The sequence below is a fragment of the Chrysemys picta genome, chromosome 19 (assembly GCF_011386835.1).
Source record: "Chrysemys picta bellii isolate R12L10 chromosome 19, ASM1138683v2, whole genome shotgun sequence".
Taxonomy (NCBI): domain Eukaryota; kingdom Metazoa; phylum Chordata; order Testudines; family Emydidae; genus Chrysemys; species Chrysemys picta.
In genome coordinates this window covers 16,556,117-16,576,098 of record NC_088809.1, presented here as the reverse complement: position 1 = coordinate 16,576,098, position 19,982 = coordinate 16,556,117, and the positions used below count along the sequence as shown (strand labels likewise).

Below are 19,982 nucleotides of genomic sequence, written 5' to 3'. Positions count from 1 at the left end.
TGGCCCTACAAAAAGCAGCTGCTGATTGTTTTTGGGGGGAGGCAGGGGCATGTGGCTTGACCCCATTCTGCTGCATGGGTGAAACCCTGGAAAACTCATGCCCCCTCCTTTGCATTCTCCTCCTATGGCATAAAAGGCTCCAGTGCCGTGGGGCAAGTTAGAGGGAGGTCGGATTTGAGGAGTCGGCATGGGGTGCACACCTTGGAGCCCACCTGTTAGCCGCCTTTGTGCTTATGATATTGTTGAGAGCAGGAGCAGGTCAGACGGGACAGAGAGCCTCCTTTGTTAACCATCTGCAGACTGGCGCACTAGAATTGCGGTGGTGATAGCAAAGCGGCCTGGGCCGCCCGCAGGACAGCTTTGAGTATGGAGCTGGACACGGCTGCCACTGAAAGCCAGGGGGTTGTTTTTCCCATTCGCTCCGACGACACAAGCACTCAGCCTGGATCTGCAGTTGGAAAGAAACCCAGGCACACAGAGACGGTTCGCAGGTTATTTATTTCCCTTCCCTTGTGTTCCCCTCCCCCCCCCTCCTCCCTTGCAGTATGTGGTTATCCCGACACGACGCGCGACTGCAGTGGCCTTGCAGAGCTTCACTTCGCACCTACTGGGAGATGCTGGCAGCCCCTACCTGATTGGATTCGTAAGTGCACGCTGTGGGTTTGAGCCGGGGGTGTGTGTGTGTGTGCGCACACATTTAGTGCTGATAACAGGTGCCACATTAAACCACCTTGTGCTTATCCGCAGAACAGGAACCATGCGGTTAGCAGCATTGCAAGCTTACACACGTGCACGCAGTACATGTGGTGCAATCCTGGCCTGGTGGCACCATTTCTGGGAGGGTTGTTCGAACTCGAAGTCCATCCCAGTGCAAGGAATCTGTAAAGGGCCCATCACCCTGTCTAGGCAAATGCCAACAAGGGGGACAGCAGTGGTTTCTCTGATGTGGACGTGAGTCCACTAGAAATTAGACACTGTGTGTGTGTCGTTTTTTTTTTTTAACTAAATATTTAGTCTCATTAGCCAAAATCTCTGGGAAGGTGGGGCTATGGTAGTGCCAGCACTCTGATCGGGTGGTATTTTACAGTCACTCTCATAGGAGTAAGTGATTAGACAAATACAACCACCCACACTGCTTTGCATCTTTTATTATGGTTTATTATTTATTTATATGACGGTAGCACTTAGGACTCTCAGTCATGGGCCAGGACCTCATTGTGCTAGGTGCTGTACAAGTAGAGAACAAAAAGAAAGAATCTGAAAATTTTCCCCATTGAAAATGTAAGGCCTAAGAAGCTTCACGAAAAGAAACATTTCTGAGTATATTGGTCCAAATTCTCAGCTACTACAACTCCACTGTCTTAAGTGCAGCTATGTCATCCACTGTCTTAAGTGCAGCTATGTCATCAGAGACTTGCTCATCAAGGAGGCTTTCAATCCGAAGTGGAAAAGCCGCTATGTTTATTATAAGGCTGGATGCTATTTCTGGGAGTGGGTGTTGGAATTAGTTCTAGAATGTCTCTCTCTATGAAGAACTCAGGCCTTCGTGGCCTTGCAGGCACTCGCTTATGTCAACATATTGTTCCCGTCGTAGTTCAGCTGTCTGTAAAATAAAATATCCTATTGATTTTAAAGCCCTCTTATGGTACATATAAGACACTTAGCAGCTATGGCCTAGCGTGCTCGAGTGATCTTTTGTTTTCATGTGTCCTAAGTTGTTTGCTGGGGTCAGAATTGGCTGTTTATTTAATCTATTCTGGTTCCAAACCTTGAGACCATAGGAGATGGGGCATTTGGTAATTATCATCCAACTTGCCCAGTGCGTTAAACTAACTGGCCACAAGTCCGTGTGTGGCTGTTTTTCACGGCTTTTAAAATATTGATAATGTTCATTCAGCTTTTTTGTGGTAAAAGGCCCCGTGACTCTGTTATCAAGATGCTGTGCGAATGTGTTCGCTTAGAGAAGTGGCTGTAATTCACGTAAGAGGTTTTTACTACTTGCCTAGCACAGGGACCAATTACTGTTAAGTTGGTGCTGGCGGATGAATCGCAAGCAGTGGAAGGCACCATTACACTTTTACTTTGGATGAGAGAGTTTCTGTTACTCGATGGCTATAATTGTTTTTTTAAAGAGCTTTGCAATAACTTGCAGATTTGACATCAGTCCTGTTGAACAACATAGGGACACCCTGTGCTCTGGTCAGCCCCAGGGAAGCCAACGAGGTTTCCCCCTTGTATAGCACTTTACAGCCGAAGCACTCTGAAGCACTTTGCAAAGGTGTGATCCCCATTCTACAGATGGGATGACAAAGTGAGGCACAGAGCAGTTAACTGGCTTGTCCAAAATCCCCCAGTGGTAGCGTCTGGCATAAAACACAAGCCTCTCAACTCTGGTTCCTGTGCTAGGCTGCATTGTTGCAAACCTAGTAAAGTTGCCTGGGTGTTAATGGAGAGTAGTATTTGGTACATAATTAACTCCTCATGTGCCAGAGCATGGCAGCGTATTTCCCCAAGCTGCCTTTTTTCTTAGTTCTAACCAGCCATATCTCTGCTGCCTTCTACAGATATATTATTGGGATGAATAAGTGCTTCTGGGTGTGTGTTTATATGCCTGTTTTCACTGGTGTGGATTTACAGTATTTCCATACATGAAAGCCAGTGTTCCTTGGTATACTGACATATTCCTTCGATTCAGGAAAAGCCAGTGTGGCCAGACAGCTCTCTTTGGTGTCCGTTTCAAGGCTGTGTTTTGGCACTCTTCTCACACTCTTAGTGCTGTCAGTCACTTCCTATCTGAGCACAACCAGTGCTTTCCTCCTTCACCCTCGCTTCTGCTTCCAGGCCTGGCCGTGACGGCGACCAGGGGTTTGTGCCAGGCTCTTGCCTTTGATCTGCGAGAGATGTTTCATGTACTGACACAAGCTGTCCGCACTGCTCATGCATTGCTGCCTCCTCTGCTTACCTCGTAGCTGTATAGAAATCCTCCCCAGCGCAGGCCCCCACAGGGGAAACTCTACCGTATCCGTCAGTTATCTGAGGCTTGAGGAGTAGGTGTTGGGAGTGCCAGAGATCCAGCTTGACCAGGTGCTCAGATCCCTACACGGCACTTTCCATCAGCCAGACTTGTCTCCCGCGCTGAGCTGGTGGTGATACCTCACTGTCTGTCACGCTGACCTGCCACTTCCAGATCACCCCTGGGGGTTCTAGTGGATGGAGCACCGGACTGGGACTCAGGAAACCTGGGTTCTATTCCTGACTCTGCCCCTAGCCTGCTGGGTGATCTTTGGCTAGTCACTTGCCCTCTCTGTGCCTCTGTTTCCTATCTGTAAAATGGGGATAATGATACGACAACCTTTGTAAAATGCTTTGAGATCTACCATAAACACACTATATAAGAGCACTGACCTAAGTGCTGATGTGGACAGCGATAAGCTCTCCCACCGACATTCACTCACAAAGGTGGGGTTTTTTTATGCCAATGGGAGACCTCTCTCCCGTCAGCATCGAGCGTCTTACCAGACACGCTACAGCAGTGCAGCAGAGTAGCCCTTATTTTCTTCATTCTCAGTCAGCCAGGCTCCTGCCTCCATTCAGCACGTGCTCCGCCATCTATTTCTTTTCAGAACACAGTCTGCAACTCAGGGAGCAGTTCTGTCGATCAATTTTGTTTTGCATGTAATTAAGCCTTAAGGACTGCTCTTGTGCACTCATAATGAGGCTCTTTGTTAATCTTTGATCGTTAATGGGTTCAGTCTCTCTCCACCACTGTCCGTGCATTGGTTTCTGTGTAAATCTTTCAAGTCTTTCTTTGGTGATTTACATTCTCCTTTCGTTTGTGCTTTCTTGGGCTGGGATGGACACTCAGCCAACACGTGTTATTGCGACCAGATGATCTTTTACTCTGACTGAGTCCTCAGATATTTGGATAGCGTATTCTTCATTGTCAATTGCTTCCTCTACAGATCCTTTTCCTCCATCACATTGTTGGCTGTACATCTTATGCACTTCTTGAGTGACAGTCACTACTCTGTGCGTTGCCAGGAGCATTCTTGTTTGGATGTCATTTTTTTTCTTCTCCTCTTGATTCCACGTGTTCAGTCCAGCAGTGTGCTATACTACTGGTATGACCCACATATTAATGACGTGGATAAGATTCTTCGAGTTTTGTCCGTAGAGTAATTCTTATTTGTCTTTAATATTCTTTCCTCACTTCTTCTTTGACTTCCTTATGTTGTAACTCCAACAATTCCCTGATTCCAAGGTATTTGTAGGGGGCATGCTGAGAGATAGCTTGGATAGTACCTTCGTTAACGTATATGCCACCTGAGTGTACCAATTTATCCCTCTTTTGAGATGCCAACACACGTTGAGCCAACCCAACCCATAGCTTTAGATCGTCCCCAAACCTTCCTACGTGTCACCCATCTCTGCGTCTCCTTTTGTGATCCATCATCTGTGTATAACAAATGGGTAATCAGTGGTGGTTCTTGTTGATATGAGAACCACAATGTATCTTGCGGAGCGTCCATGTCAGCAGCAGCATTGCTGCTGCAAACAGCATGGGTGATCAGGAATCCCCTTGAAAGATTCCTCTTTTAATTTGGAGACCCACAAGAGCCATTTTTATTGTTCCTGTTGTTGTTAAAGTGACTTCAAACCAACGCATCCTTTAGACAGTGTGTGACATCCCCACTGTGCATCCTCAGAGTGGGCACTGGACCTCACAATCCCTCATGTAGACTGTTGGAACAGCTCCCTGTAGCGTGAATGGGTGCTCCTACTGCTGACTTCGCTTGAGTCCCTGTGCTCTGCCCAGCCTCTTCCCTCTGGGACCCAGGGGAGTGTTCATTTTCAAGACAGGAGCTTCGTTTATCTGGCTGGCAGATGACTGCAGTGTCTGCAGAAGGCTCATTGCCCTTTTGACCCATCTCGACCCAGAACGGAGGACTGCAGTGACTAGAATGTAGGTGACCTCGTAATCCATTGTAGGCAAGTCTGAGCTGTTCTGTTATTCTAAAAGAGCTTTGTGTGACTCTGAATAGTTCCTGGAAAAACTTTAGCCATAAACCTGTCATTTCTCACCTCCCACCCCTGTCCCAACTCCATTATTTGAGTGGGCTGATAACATAGATCTAATGAGCTACTTAAATAGCAAGAATGCTAATGACTTTCTTTTAACAAGTAGTTAACAGAACAATGTTAATTATGGCGGGTGCTGAGTTGCACAAATATAGAGTAGCACTAGATCGGCAACATAGCTAGGGAGAATCAGAATAAATGCAGCATTTGGGATACTACTTTAATGAAAATTATAATTGGAGCTGTAGGTTTCTCAGGCTTTTTGGCCTGGTTTGAAGTGGCCTCATTGCAGGTTCATTTTTGAAGAGCTGTCTGGGTTCATAGCCATGCACATGAATATTCTTAAATACAGGTGGAAAGTCACTTTGTGGCAGAACTATGTATACACTAGGTCTAGAGAACTATTTTGGAGCTTATCTACACATGAAAATTTAATCTGGAACAGGACAGGGTATGAATTTAAAGCGGATTAACTTCATGTGTGAATGCTCTGATTCTTGGATAAATGCTTGTTATTCCAGAATAGCTGTTTCTGATTAACTCCCTCTGTGGATGCTCTTATTCTGGAACAAAAGTGCCTACTTCCAAATTCATTTAATCCGCTGTGAAAGAGAATTATTCTGGAATTACATTCACACCCTGCTTTAATCTTTAAATTCATACTTTATCTTAATCTGAATTAATTTCCCAGTGTAGAAAAACCCTAAACGTGCCCTATTTCAGATTAGCTTAATCCACTGTATACAACTGATTGGGAATAGACCAGCTTTATTCCAGAATAAGAACATTCCCACCTGGAGTTAATCAGGAATTATTCCAGAATAACTTCCCATCTAGACCGACCCTTGATGTAAAATCCTAGTGGAGCCAAAGCACAGCCAGTTCTTATCTCAGAATTAACACTTTACACCTGAGATTTGCCTTTACTAACTCCATGGAAGTAAAAACCACAGTGTCTCGTCTCCCCCAGGATTGCTGTCTCGATGTACAAACACACCTTTATTTTGCAGTGAAGACCACCATTAACAAACAAGAGACTTAGGTGAGCTTATCTATGTCTTTCCGGGGTGTGAATTTTCAACACTCATGAGTGAGGTTGCTAGGTTGACCTATATTTTAGGAGTAGCCCAGGCCTGAGAGGAGTAGTGCAGTAGTTTCCAAATTGTGCTTTCCAGAGCACTTGCTAGTGATCTGCAGAGAGCTGGCTGCTCACCTGGTGCTGGCTGGCATCCTTGTTTCCATCTGAAAGCACCAGAACTGATGGGAGGAGAGGTGAAATGAAGAACAGAAGTACAGCGGGAGAGGAACTTGAATCCAAAAAGGACCGAACACTTACCATGCTCAAACAGCTAAAAACCCTTCCCAATATCACTTCTCTGTGTGAGCCATTCCTGTCGCGACGAGAGAGAGGTCGTGAGATTACGAGTGGAGGGGAGACGTTTGCCAGACAATTTCTCTGTTAAGATGTGGCCCACAGTCTGCAGAAGCTCTGAAACCTCCCCTGCACTAGGACACTTTCCAGTTCGTGTCGGAAGGGCAGTGCATTCTGTGGGTTTTCTTGCTAGCAGAGTGGAATTGAGTTTATAGTGATTTCTGCTTATAATGATGTATCGGATGCTACTTCCTGAATGCCATTTTCTATTGAGGGCTGATGTATTTGCCATTAGCTTGTACTGATTAGTAATGGGATGCTTTGTTCTTAAAGATCAGATCAGAAGGAATTTTTCTGATTTTCTTTGATCTTGTCACCCCATCGTATATTCCTAAGGGCCACTCTGCTGCTGGTAAAAGAGGTGACGGGTTGGAAAGTACTGGATAGAGACAATTATAGCATGAGTTACCTGCCTTGGCATTCAAAATGTGCAGTAAAGTTCACTCTGCCCTTGCAAAATGTCAGTGTTTATTTGATGCCTGTCTGCCTGGGGGAATCACTGTATTGTGGCTTGGGATGTAACTATCACTTGGCCATGGGGATAGGTTCTCCCAAGGTGGTACAGAGAGGTGTAAAATACAGCTCTCTGCACAAGCCGGAGACCCTGTATTTCTGTGGGGGAGTGTTGCCCCCTCTTGCCCTCTTTCAGGGGTTCCACTCTGGGATGGCAACTGTACTTGCGCTGGGGGCTCTATTGGCTGTGCTGGGTCCCCTACCGGCCCCCATGGCAGAGGGGAAGTTGCCACCTCCCCCACAATGGGGAGCCTTCCCCCGAGTCTATGCTGACGGGTGAACAAGGGTATAAGGATTAAAGCAGGGCTAGCCTAAATGGATCCATCTAGCAGGATTCCTGCTGTACATCTGCCCAGAGAAGCAACGCTGGGATCTGTTTTCTACACGGTCAACTTTTCTGTGCAATAATATCCAGTTCAGGAATTCTCTGGCCCAGCTGCGCTCGGGGGCCTTTCTCACTAAGTCGTTTCCCTGCTTTGGGGACACTGCTTGCCAACTGGTCCCATTTGTGTTGCCCCCCTTTTTTTCTGCCCATAAAATCAAACGGTCTGAGCTCTAACAGTCTGTAAGGAGTTAGATCCTTCACGTGAGTCATCATTTGACTGGTCTCACTGGATTTGGCATTGCCTGCTCCAGCGATAGGTTGAATACTCTGCATCGACCACTGGCTGCTAAGGAGCTGTGGATGTTCAGCCCCACTGAGGCTCAAACCCTTTATCCCCAGCATCATGCCACTTGTGCAGGAATTCCCCTTTTGTTCTGCAGAAGTTCTGCAGGCAGCTCAGCTACTCTCTGGTATCCAAATGGGACTGGATTGAAACTGCAATTCCCAAAATGCACAGCTGCAGAATGCATGGGGTTGGCTTAGCTCTCGCACCAAGACTGGGGAAAGGCCAGTGTTAATGGGTGGTGGGTCAGTAAGAGAGGAACAGGTGTGGGGAGCCACCTTGGTATTTGTGTTAGTTAAAGACTATTTCAGTGGAACAAGCTACAGGAGCCTGGAATGTCATGTCCTCTAGCAATGCCTAGTGGTTAGCAAATGCCTGTGGGAGGTGAAGTCCAGGTTCTAATCCTCTCGGCACTGCTGATTTGTCATGTGACTTGGACAAGCCGCCTGACCCTGTGGAGGATAATACCAGCCACCGTGGAAAAGGGCTTTGGGATTTTTAGGTGAAAGGTGCTTCTGAAGTGCAAAGCATTAATTGTTGCTATTACACATTGAGAGGGCTGCTTTGATGACAGTTGGGTATGCCAGGGAATAATAGCTACAAATTGAGGTCCCTGTCTCCTGGCCACACACAGGCACAGTTGTCAACTTTCATGCGGTAAATAAGCACCCCGACTTTCACAATTAGTCAAAAATCAAGCTAATCCCATTTCAAAACAAGCCAATCCCTAAGAACCCCAACACTCTGTGTGACTAGATCCCCCCGGCGTGTAGTCTGGGGCTGTGGTGGGCCCGCTGTGCACCCCAGACTCTCTCTCCCCCTTGCTCCTGCTTGCCGGGAGCCGATCAAAAAAAAGAAACAACAAGCTACAAGCCAAAACTAGCCAACAAGCAACTCACAAGCCAATTAAGCCAAAAACAAGCCCAATTTCTGCGTTTTTTTCCATGGGTTTGGCATGTCTGCACTCAGGCTGCACTGGGTGGTCTAATTTCCTGACCATTTATGCTCTTTACATTCTTGCCTTGTAGTTATGTTTTTTAAAAATGCTTCACAGACTAACAACCACTGCATTTGCTTTTCAGTCTAAGGACCAGTCTTTACAATAACCTCCCATATGACAACTCTTCTGATTTCCTATCTGCAAACTAAGCATTGATCAGCTGAAACAAAACTCTCCTTTAGAGGACAGCAAAACCTCCCTCTGCTACATCCCAGACACTTAAATCTCTTCCTTTCTAGGACGGGGGACAGGAGTTTGGCTAAAGAGGCTTAGGCCTGGGCTACATCGAAAACGTAGGCTAACCTAGTGACATTGCTCAGAGCTATGAAAAATTTCGCACCCTGTGCCACGTAGTTAGGGTGACCTAACCCCCGCTAGACATTGCTAGGTTGATGGAATAATTCTTCTATTGACCTAGCTTCCGCCTCTTGGAGAGGTGGATTAACTGCATCAATTGACGAACTCTTTCTGTCGGTGTAGGAAGCATCTGCACTATGGTGCTACAGTGGCACAGCTTGGACCGCTGTACTTGTGCCGCTGTAGTATAGACAAATCCTTAGATTTTGAATTTAAATCCTCTTTGTGGGTGCAGCTTTTTCACTTCTGGCAGATTTCCATTCCTAGGGAGAAACCCCTTTCCACTTCTGGGATGGCTTGGATACTAGAGTTACTGAAACATTTCCCCATCTACTTCTGGTAGCTCCCGTCTTAAAGATGTTCCTCTTGCTATTCTAAGCTGAGGCAGGTTTCATTATCAGCATCTGGCCGCATGCCCCTCTGTATATTTCTTGGCATGTGCTTCTCCATAGTAGACCCCAATCTGAGTGGTGGTAGGAACAGTAAGATGTTGAGACCAGTGCTGCTGCTCCATTTATATAGAGGGTGTCTAACTACAAGACCTTTAGAGCACTTTGTGCGACAGTTTCAATGAAGTCCCCATATGTCCCATATTTCTATGACCTTTTGTTTTGAATTCTCTCATCTGCTGAGGTGCTTCTTATACCGGCTCTTACCTGCTGCCTCGCTACTTTCAGCTTCAGGGCTGTGAGTTGTGGATTCCCTCTGGGTATAGGATTTTCTCCCACTCGAATTAGTTGTATTTAAATTTCAAACTTAAATGTCACTTATTGCTGTTGGTTTGTGCTTTAAGCCAGCTGCTCTTGTCACAGAGGAACTTGCTTCATTAGGTGAAGCTAGTTTTTTGGGGGGAAGAAGGAGGAGGGAATTCTCCTTGCACAACCTTTGACTGTTCCTAGAATTGAAATGTTGTTTTTTTAAAGATTTGTATATTTTCAGATAGTTTGTTCAGACCGAAGAGTCTGGCGGGTCTCAGTGCAGGCTTCAGCAGGGGTCTGCAGTACAAAAACCTTGCTGTATTTGGCATTAATGCAGTATCAGCAAAAAAAATAAAACTACAGCCACAGATTGAATGGGCACTGAGATTTAAATACCCGTTTCCAGTGGATTATCGTTGTTACAGCTCTCGCCATGTTGGAAGCTGATTTGTTCACTAGATCATTGACCAGCTAATGCTAAGAGATGATTGATGTTTTGCCTATAGAAATAAGTTACTTAAAACTACATTTTAGCAACCAAACTTTCCAGAAGATTGGAATAAATAATGCCACTCTAAGTTGTATTTCTGGCACCCCGGATGCATGCACATTGTCATATAATTATGCCGTTTCATTGCTGAATGTTGTTAAGTGTTGAAAGCTAGAATGCCGTTGCCTCAGTAACGCTGCTCAGTGCTTCTGTCCTTGGAGCTCCAGTGTTATCAGTACTAACAGCTGATAATGCAGCCTGCTAATTCAGCAGACATCAATGTTACTCAGAAAGAAAGACCCTAGGCATGGTTCAGTGACAAAGGTACTCAACCAGGTTTATTGCCCTCAAGGCATAGTCTTGGTGCCCTGGCTCTGTGGTTATAGGTACACTAACAAATGAGTGCCCTGTGGCAAGGAATGTCTGAGTCAGCAGCAGAAATTTCTTCTGTCCCCTAGACTACACAAAGGGTTAGGGTGAGATACCCCGACATTTATAGACTGAGACAAACAACTGGGATAAACATCTTACATACCACTTTACATGTTTCATGACAGCTGTTTACCTTCCCTTGTTCCTGATATCTCAGACAAAACATCCCTATTCATTATTTGTCAAACCAACTTATCTTGTACTAAATTGGGAAGTATCTGTACTAGATGGAATATATTTACATACATATCTGGTACCTAGTCAACTAGCAACAACTTTGCCAAGTTCATGTACCGGATGCTTATCTGCTTTAATACATGGCCTGACTTTGGTTCGTAGCCTCTGGTTCAGGCCTGAGATCTTGCACCAGGGCCAGTGCTCCAGGCTTGCGCGCTCTCTCCCTCTCTCTCCTACACTGAAGTCATTCCACTTCTTTAGTAGAAGGAGCCAGCTGCTTAGATTAGAAGCTGTTTGGGACAAGGCTCTTTGTTCAGTGTTTGTGCAGCACCTCGCACAGTGCATCCTTGTTCCATGACTGGGGCCCCCTAGGCACTACTTCAAGACAAATAATGGGCACACAAAATAACAGAAGGGGAGAGGATAGGGGGTCCCTATTCACAGAAGCGTGCACAATGTCCATGAAAAGCTGATAGGACCATAGCTTTGACATTGTCTGAAAGCCCACTCCCCGACACACATCGAATTCCCTGCAACTTAACTCTGTATGGGTATCTGCTGCTGGAGGATAGATAATGGGTAGGTATAACCAGGAATCACTGCAGGGTCATGGTTCCCCATGCTGCATTGCAGACAATCACTAACAGCCTTGGTTAGCACATAGGTTAGCTATTCACTCATCCAGATGCCAAAGTGTGGGGGTGGGGATAGTAAGGCAGGCCAAGAGAGATAAGGAAAAGAGAGCTCTTAGCACATCCCTCTCTGCAAATGTCCCCAGGACTCCTGAGCAGAGAATAATGGTGTGCACAGAGGAGGTGTCTTAAAGCCCACAGAAGAGACAAGATATTTAACAAACAGAACTTCCAAGCCCACATGTTCAGCAGGCAGTTGTTTAAGGAAATGTTCCCTCGCCTGTAACGATGATAAATCACTTTCTGCATCATGCCATGCCTGGAGTTGTGGGTAACGTTGTTGGGTTTTTTTGCCCCTCTCTTGTAGATCTCAGACCTGATACAACAAAGCACAAAGGAGTCCCCGCTCTGGGAGTTCCTCAGCCTGGGCTACGCGCTCATGCTCTGCCCATTTGTCGTCGTCCTCGGAGGGATGTTTTTCCTGGCCACGGCCCTCTTCTTTCTAAATGACCGCACCAAAGCTGAACAACAGTGAGTAGCCAGGCAACCAGGAATGGGGGAGGGAGGGGAGCATGTTATCTCATACCACAGTTAGGTTTGGAATGTTTCACCAAGCCCTTCCAGGTAAAGGATGCATCAGAGCACATGATGCCACAAAAGGCACTGGGAATTGGTTATGCTGGTTTTGCATCCTTTATAAGTTTCTGCTTCCAGGAGTTCTCAACCGTGGGCTGCAACACTCTGGGGCTAGCACCTGATTTTAGACTGCAGCCTCCTTTTGATCTTTTATTGCGTGGGTGTGTCCAGGGGGCACTAGAATCCTGTCCATTTGGATTAAGATGGAGCATTGCATGCTGGGAGCTGTACTCTCCCAGGGCCACCTCTCCACATTAAAGCAGAGGATGAACGTGAGCCACATTGTGGTGCTCAGTGGTTAACTTTTAGCTCATGGCTACACAATTGGGCCACCGTCGCACTACTCGCTATGTGAAATAGTCAAAAGGAGCAATTGAGAAAATTAAAAACATTGTGTGGGGAGGGGGGGGTGGAGGGGAGATAATACACATATATAAGTCCCGAGTTGTTATGTGAAAGAGAGTTTTTCCTGGTTCCTAATTACAGCTTGTGTATTAAAAAAAAAAAAAAAAAAAAAAAAAAAAAGCTACATGTTTTTCAGTAAGGAAACCGATTCAGATCACTTCACTGTTGGCAACTACAGTAACTCAGAAGACGCTTCCACGTGACACACACAGTTTTGGGGTTAGTCTCTTTCTCGTAATCCTTGCACAAAAATATGACTCTCTGTGTATTATGTTCATGTTGAGAATACTGGCAGTGCTTGGGCCGGTGTTTGCCCGAGAGTGGCCTTTGTGTTGCTGTTGCTTAAGAAGGAGATGACGTTATTTGCCCTGACAGAGGCCCAATCTGCATTAAGGAACCTTGCAGTGGTGCAGCTACATTGAGGTAGATCCGTTGCCCGAATGCAGCCTACCTCGATACGGTTCAGGATGCTGCTGCCCTGGTGCCGGCCCCAGGGCAGCACATCTGCATTCGGGGCTGTGCCGGTGTAGTAACACTGCTGTTGTTACACCAGTACAAATCTCCTCAATGCAGAGCGGTCCAGAGCCTTAACAGGGCCAAACATGTGTGTCTGTCTGCAAGCCAGGCCCAGGGGAGGGAGAAAAAACCCTGTTCTAGTTTTAAAAAGCCATGTGTCCCAGCATTATCGGATATGAGAAATCTAAGAGCAGAGTGAAGTGCTGGGAGTACCTCGCTTTGTGAATACATGTGAATGGCTAGAAGCACTTTCTGGCTCACAGACAGTTGATAACTGAGTATGGGCTGTGCACATGACCAGCTGGATCTCTGTGGTTCTGCCATTCCCTTTCCTTGTTATTAGTCCCTGGGGTTCATGGGCCCTTTGTGCTAGGTGCCGGGTGGACATGCAGTCAAAAGCTCACAATCTGGGTTACGTCAAGATGCACCAAGTGGATGAAACAGCTAGATGGGTGGGGAGAGAAGACAGGGTGACAGTGAGCCAAGATGTCATACATTAAGCAAAGCTCTCTGCTGCTTAGCTCCTAGACCATTTTTTATGCGTCACCAATAATTGTGGGAAGGGACCTGTTTACAAGTTGTCTTCTAACCAGTGTGCAACCCGCTTCCAAGTGGTAGCCTGGACAGGACCCTGTCATGTCCCTTGTAATTGAATTACAGCCTTGCACAGTCAGAGACTTTAACCTGGCTTTGGGGACGTGGTTTTGTCCAACCTGCACTGCCCCTTTTAGTGGTGTGTTACCCTGTCCCCGACTCTGTTAGCGTCATAAAGCAGATGGTGCCTAACCGTGAGTCAACGTGGTAATCATTGTGGGGATGCAGTGAGGTGAACGGATGCTTCTGATACAGCAATAGGAACTCAGGCTGGCTTTCGTTGCCAGAGGGGCCAGAGAGTCCAGGGTGATAACTGGATTTAATAACAACATGTAACATTGCCATGTTATGAGTTTAAAGAAATCTCATTCTTCAGGGTGGTTGGCAGCAGTGTGAATCTTTGCTTGTGGACCCCATCTCTGTTGTGAGAGCAGCCAGTGGTGCTGAGCAACCGTCTCTGCACTTAGTTCAGTGTGATGCTTCGTCCTCAGCTGTGCACGTGAATAACTAGCACCTGCATTAGACGATGAGAGTGTGGGAGAAACCGCTGTCAGGCAATGGCGACTCTGAAGCACCAGCCCAGGCCAGACCCCTTTGTGGCTGGTGAATTCTCTGCCATGTCTGGCTAGTGTTATGGTCCTGGAAGAGCCCTTATTTGGTCCACGAAAGGAGGGTGCTCCTCAGCTTGTATTGAAAATCCCCCGCTGTTAGTTGACCTTGTCTAGGTGCCAGTGTGCAGCGGTATATTTTACCCGATCCTTTTACAGCGCAGCCCTGCAGCATGCAAGATCCGTTGGCTGGGGTGACTTGATATATGGAAACCCAATCTTAAGGGACGGGAGCCCCCGAGTGTTCATTTCCCCAGAATAAACATAAATCACTTGTATCTCAATGGTTCTCTCCACCCTGAGCAGAGCCCTCCCGTATTCTGCTCACGTCCAGAGCCACCCTGTTTCCTTCCCCTTAGTCATTCCATTTAGCAAAGCAACAAACGCAGGCCTCCAACCTATTTTTATTTCTGTCTCCTCTTCAGCATCCTTCCCCTTTCCATTCTCTGTCTCACTCGCATCTGGTTGTGCATTACTGGTATTTGGCTGGCGCTCCTACGTGTGCTGTTGCTGAGTGGCTCAGATAGAATGCAGATAGAACAGTTACTATAAATCATGACTGGTGAAGCAACTTCTCTGCTTTTCAGTCTGCTGGGTTTTTCAATATGCCCATTAATAGTTATTCCCTTGTTAAAAATACTCTACTGTCCTACAGTCACGCTCCAGGACGGTGTTGCTTACTGTAATGTTTTAGATCTTTACTGCGGAATACTACTGTATTTGTAATAAGTATTAGTAACCTTTGAGTTCTGATCCTCTGAGTCACCGCCAGGCCACACCATCTCTTCCCTCTCACCATCTGGGGTGGGCATGCTGTCAGGGTTGTCAGCCTGTTCTTGATTTGCTCAGCACCATAGTTCCCCAGGCAGGTCCCACTGGAACGGGTGCATTTGTGGGGTGGGGGAGGAGCAGGGCTTGGGTGTGGTTGAATACATAGTGGTGATAAGAAGGCCGAGCGCCTTGGGATTAGGATCTCCAGCTACCACCTGTATACGTGCTTCCTGGCTGGTGGAAACAGGCAGTCTGTACATGGCATTATGCATCTTTAGCTAGAATCGTTTCCTTCCCTGGCCGATCCCCACTTCCACCCACCCCTTATAGGCTGGGGACAGAGCCCTGCTCTTTCAGCAATCCGTGTTCTCCTCTACCAAGGATCCTGCCGATCAGTCATCAGGACTCCCAAGTGTGCCCTGCCAAGTGAAATTGATTAACCTGCAGGAATCGAAAGCCCCAGTGTCATGCCAGAGATTAAACCCATTCATCACAGGTAGGGTCAGGTCACAAAGGCTGGAGGTCACAGCCTGACTAATGAATAAATATGGGGGCCAAGAGGTGTAATTCTGTGGCCTGGAGTCTTCCTCTGCTGAGGGAGAAGGGAGAGATGGATCTGTCCTATCACTAATTGCCAGGCTAAAAGACAGTTCAAGGTTTCTGGCTTGTGCTTGGGTATTTGCTTAGGAAAAATTTCCTCATCCAGGCAGCATAATCTGTAAATAGAGCAACCCCCTCTGACCCCTTTTGAAAAGCTGCACTGCCGTTTCCGCCACACTTCCTTTTTAGAAGAGAGAATGTAAAAGATGAAACCTGTCAATCCCTCGCAGTGTTTTTATACTCCTCTTGTCGCCACGGCAGCTCCTGGCCTACTTTGTGGATTACTTTTTTAGCATGTTAAATCCAGTTGATAAAGCTTTTTTCCCCCGACTGTAAAGACGAATCAGAAAATCTCATAAGAGCAATACAATGAGCCTTCTCCTTTCAAATGAGATTGTTCTCAAATACTGGGTCTTTCACATACATAACAGGGCCTTGGAAATATACCAACGGCAAGAGGTTTTCAGTAAATTTAGGAATGACACGAGGAGAACAATCTGGACATCATTTAGTCCATAATGTAACCTAATTACTTTTGGTGTGTTTTCATATATACATAAAATATAAAAACCACCACCCCCAAAAGTGATTAGAGAGAGAGGGATGTCTATAGAGGTCTTGGCTACCTATAGTAATTAAAATTCTCTCAATCCTTTTTGTAAGAACAGGATTATTAGTTTTGGTCCTTGGTCACATTCAGACGTGGGTAGATACATTGGTCACCTGAAATTTCTCCTGTTGTTGCACTTGAATGAATACGATGTCACTTCCTGTTTTGTAGTGCCGCGGTGCACTGTTAAACAGCTGTTGTGTTGCTCTCTGGGGATGGCAGCAGGTTATCTGTGGGTGGACTGAGCCTCCTAAAATATCCCTACCTAAGGTATAAAGGTGTTGTGGGCTTAATTCATGTACTTGAAGTCTGAGATTCTTTCAGTGGTGTATACAAGTACAGTATGATGATTGCCTGGCTGAGTACATACAGCAACAGAGTGTAAATCTAGTGATGTGGGTTTCACTCTTAGCTCTGCCATTGCCTTCCTGCAGGATTCTGGGGGAAGTCAATTCAAGCCTGATTTTCTGACATGCAGAGCATCTGCAGCTCCATGAATTTCACTTTTTGTAGCTTGCCCAGCACTTCTGAAACTCACATCCTTAGCCTGCCTGCATCTCAGCTTCCCCACCTGTAAAACAGATCAATCTTTGCCTGCCCCTGTGACACACACAGAGAGCCGTGGAAGAAATGCATTACGTTGGTGCTCAGTAGACAGAATATAGCTTCATCTTTAATTAGGGGAGAATCTACCCTCTTCATAACACAAACGGAATAACGGCCATTTCCCACGTTACTAGGAATGTTGGGTACAGGCTCCTCCCAATACATGGCCTTATACCAGTCAATACATAGACCCTCATGCCCACTTCGCATTCACTGAAAGTCTTTTTTCATATGGTTCGTGCTGATCTATTATACATCTAGAGATTGACCCTCCCTTGGGAAGAACCATCTACTCTGCCTCCTCCTTGACGTAGGACTAGAGGAATTGTCAAATTGGATCAGACCCGTGGTCCATCTAGCCCAGTATCCCATCTCTAGCGGTGGCCAGTGCCAGATGCTTCAGAGGAAGGTGAAAGGACCCCACAATAAGCAGTTGTGGGATAATCTGCTGCTCATGAAGGTTTCCTTCTAATTCCGGGTGTAAGCCCCAAAGCATGAGGTTTTACATCCCTTCCCATGCCTTTTTAGCATTAACTATTACAACCCTGGATATTCTTATTATCCACATAATCAGCCAGTCCCTCTTTGAATCTTGCATGATCCAGGCACAGTCAGTGTTTTACAAGATGTCTGACAATGTGGCTCAGGCAGCAGGATGCAGCTGTAGTGCATATCGCCAATGCAACCATGAACAGGAGTAAGGAATTGCCCAGATGCAGCTGGCTTACACAAGAGTGTAGGTATTTAACTAGCTAGCACACTGAGACAATTTCAAAGGGACTCATGAGGGCAAATAATTCACCTGTTAGCTCATATTTTCAATAAAGGATAAGGCCACCTGAAAGGCTCCGTTTTTCCCTCCCTGTAATATTTGCAATGAAAAAATGAAACATTTTATTTAAAAAAAAAAAAAAAATCCCTGCAGCTCTTAACACCTTTGATGGAGTGCAGAAATTGCAGATGAGTAACCATAATGATTTATGTATCATTTAAACGTGATTAGTACAGACACTTACTAGGAGGAAGCTATTGCTTTTTTACACTACTGATCAGGTGATGCAAGACACAAAAAGAACACTGCCTAATTAGCATGCAACTTTATATTTTCCTAAATGTGTTAAGTTTACAAACTGCCGACTCCCTTATAGCAAAGAGAAGAACAATCCATTTTCAGACCCTCTTTTCTACTTTACGTTAGACTTGTTTTAGCCTTTTCTGGGGGCAGGTACAAAATCATCTCAAAATTCCCACATTGCAGCAATTATTTTGGTTGAAGGTGCCTGACATCCTTGTTGCTTTTCAGTTTCTTTTATGTAGGAATGTAGTTAGAGACAGAAGAGATGCATCAGATATTGTCATGTTCCTGCCAGGGCAGGATATTGTCCTCCCAACAGAGGATGTATGCAATATTAAGCTGATATGTACAGTTTGTTTAATTAATATTACATGTTAGTGAACCTTGCCCATTTACATAAGGGAAAAATGTTTTTTCTGCAAATTAAGTTAAGACAAACTCATAAGAATTCTCCTTGATTACGAAGCTAGTTACCCACTTTAGAGGGATGTGATGTGCTCAGTGCTGGTTGTAGGTTGAGATGTTTCAAAGCTGACTTGGTGGTTTACCCACACAACTCCCGTAAAGGGATCTCTGAGGATCAGTTCACCCCCGATTGGCATACAGCCGCTTGTGAGCGTGTGTTTAACAGTGCACAGCATCACCACAAGCTGGCAATGTGTCCGATTGAAATCCCCCAAAGAATGGAACTTGTGTGGCTAAATCCTAGTGAGCTTTGCAGATCTCAAGCATAGTCCCTTCCCAAATAAAGTTAGGCTGCGATATTCTGAAGAGCCTATTGGAATTAGGAATTCAGTGGAATTCAGTGGAAACTGAGCACCTAACTCACTGCAAATCCCAGCCTTACATTCTAAACTAGAGTTTATCTCCCATGGCACTAGAACGTTCCCCAACCTAGCTAGGACGCACTCCCGACCCTGCAGAGCTTACAATCTTAGTAAGATAAGACAACCAAAGAGAAGATGCAGGGCCACAATTCAGGATCCTGGAGGATTATTGATGGAAAGGAAGATTGCATGAAGGAGAAATGTTTGAAAGCAAGAGAGAGCCAAGCAGTGTGTGCTGGGGGCAGAACAGGATTAGCAGGCACAAGGCTGAGGGTGGGGAGTGGAAGGGCTGGAGGATTGGAATGCTCTGTATGGAATGTAGGGGAGATGGGAGTGGAGATGAAGGGGGCGTTATTATTCTCTGCCACCAATGTAAAAAGCCAGCTTTTCTCCCCATTGCTTTAAACCGTTTACCCAGCTACGATTCTAAAACAGCAAAGGAAGCTGACAGATTCAGAAACGTGACCGTTTGGGATTAGGGGAGATGGGAACCGTAACTAGCTCACTGCAGTAGGCTTTTTCCACCGTACAGATGGGAAAAGACTGTCTTCTATCCAAAAAGTGTCCTGTTGTTTTACTGCTGTGATCAACCTGATTTCCTGCAGGTTATTTTGGAAGGCATCCAAGCCTGGTCTGGTTGCCTGTAGCATTACTTGGTTTCAGACATGTTGGGTCCAGTAGTGAAGCCCTTATGGAGGTAAATTTCCTGTGGCGTTTGAAATGCGCCACTCAAGCTCATCAGCAGGCAGCAGGCGTTTTGCTTGAGTAAGACTGGGACAGCTGGCACTGGCAGTTATAACTGCATCCGAAACCCAGGCAGGACTTTGACTCTCCAAGCCCATCAATTCCATGGGAGGACTAGTCAGCCAAATGTACTCTCCCGCAGAGGGGAACGTGAATACTTGATGCAGTTGAGAAAAGAAAACTCTCTAGAATGCTCCTAGTCAATTGTGTGATGCACTGCAGAGGGGAGAGAATATTTTCCTGAGCTTGAATTGAGAGGAAGGGGAGACCTAATGGTCTGAGCACAGAACTAAGCCAGGAACGTCCTGGAGTCCTCATCCTGGTTCTGCCACTAACTTCCCTCTTTGGCCTTAAGGAAGTCAAAGGTCTCCATAAAAATCTGCCATCTGTAAAATAGGGATAAACAGCATTTTGCCTGCCTCCCACACATTAAGTATTCATGTTTGCAAAGAGCTATGTAACTGTTGAGCGCTGTTAATCCTTACCTCTCCCAATAGATTGTATACACTGCA

At 46.0% G+C, this 19,982-nt stretch overlaps 1 protein-coding gene across 2 annotated transcripts in view; it reads left to right on the top strand.

Moving 5' to 3' along the window:
* The window catches only part of SPNS2 (SPNS lysolipid transporter 2, sphingosine-1-phosphate), a 160,217-nt gene that overhangs the window by 126,739 nt on the left and 13,496 nt on the right, over window positions 1–19,982 (top strand). The window contains exons 10-12 of one of the 2 annotated variants that reach the window (XR_010593889.1): window positions 545–643; window positions 11,846–12,009; window positions 12,656–12,738. Coding sequence is in view for 1 of the 2 variants with exons in the window: in XM_008166162.4 (XP_008164384.3) it covers window positions 545–643; window positions 11,846–12,009 (263 nt within the window). In the remaining variant the exon portion in view is untranslated. The remainder of the gene's footprint in view (window positions 1–544; window positions 644–11,845; window positions 12,010–12,655; window positions 12,739–19,982) is intronic. The other variant, XM_008166162.4, reaches the window with a different exon arrangement.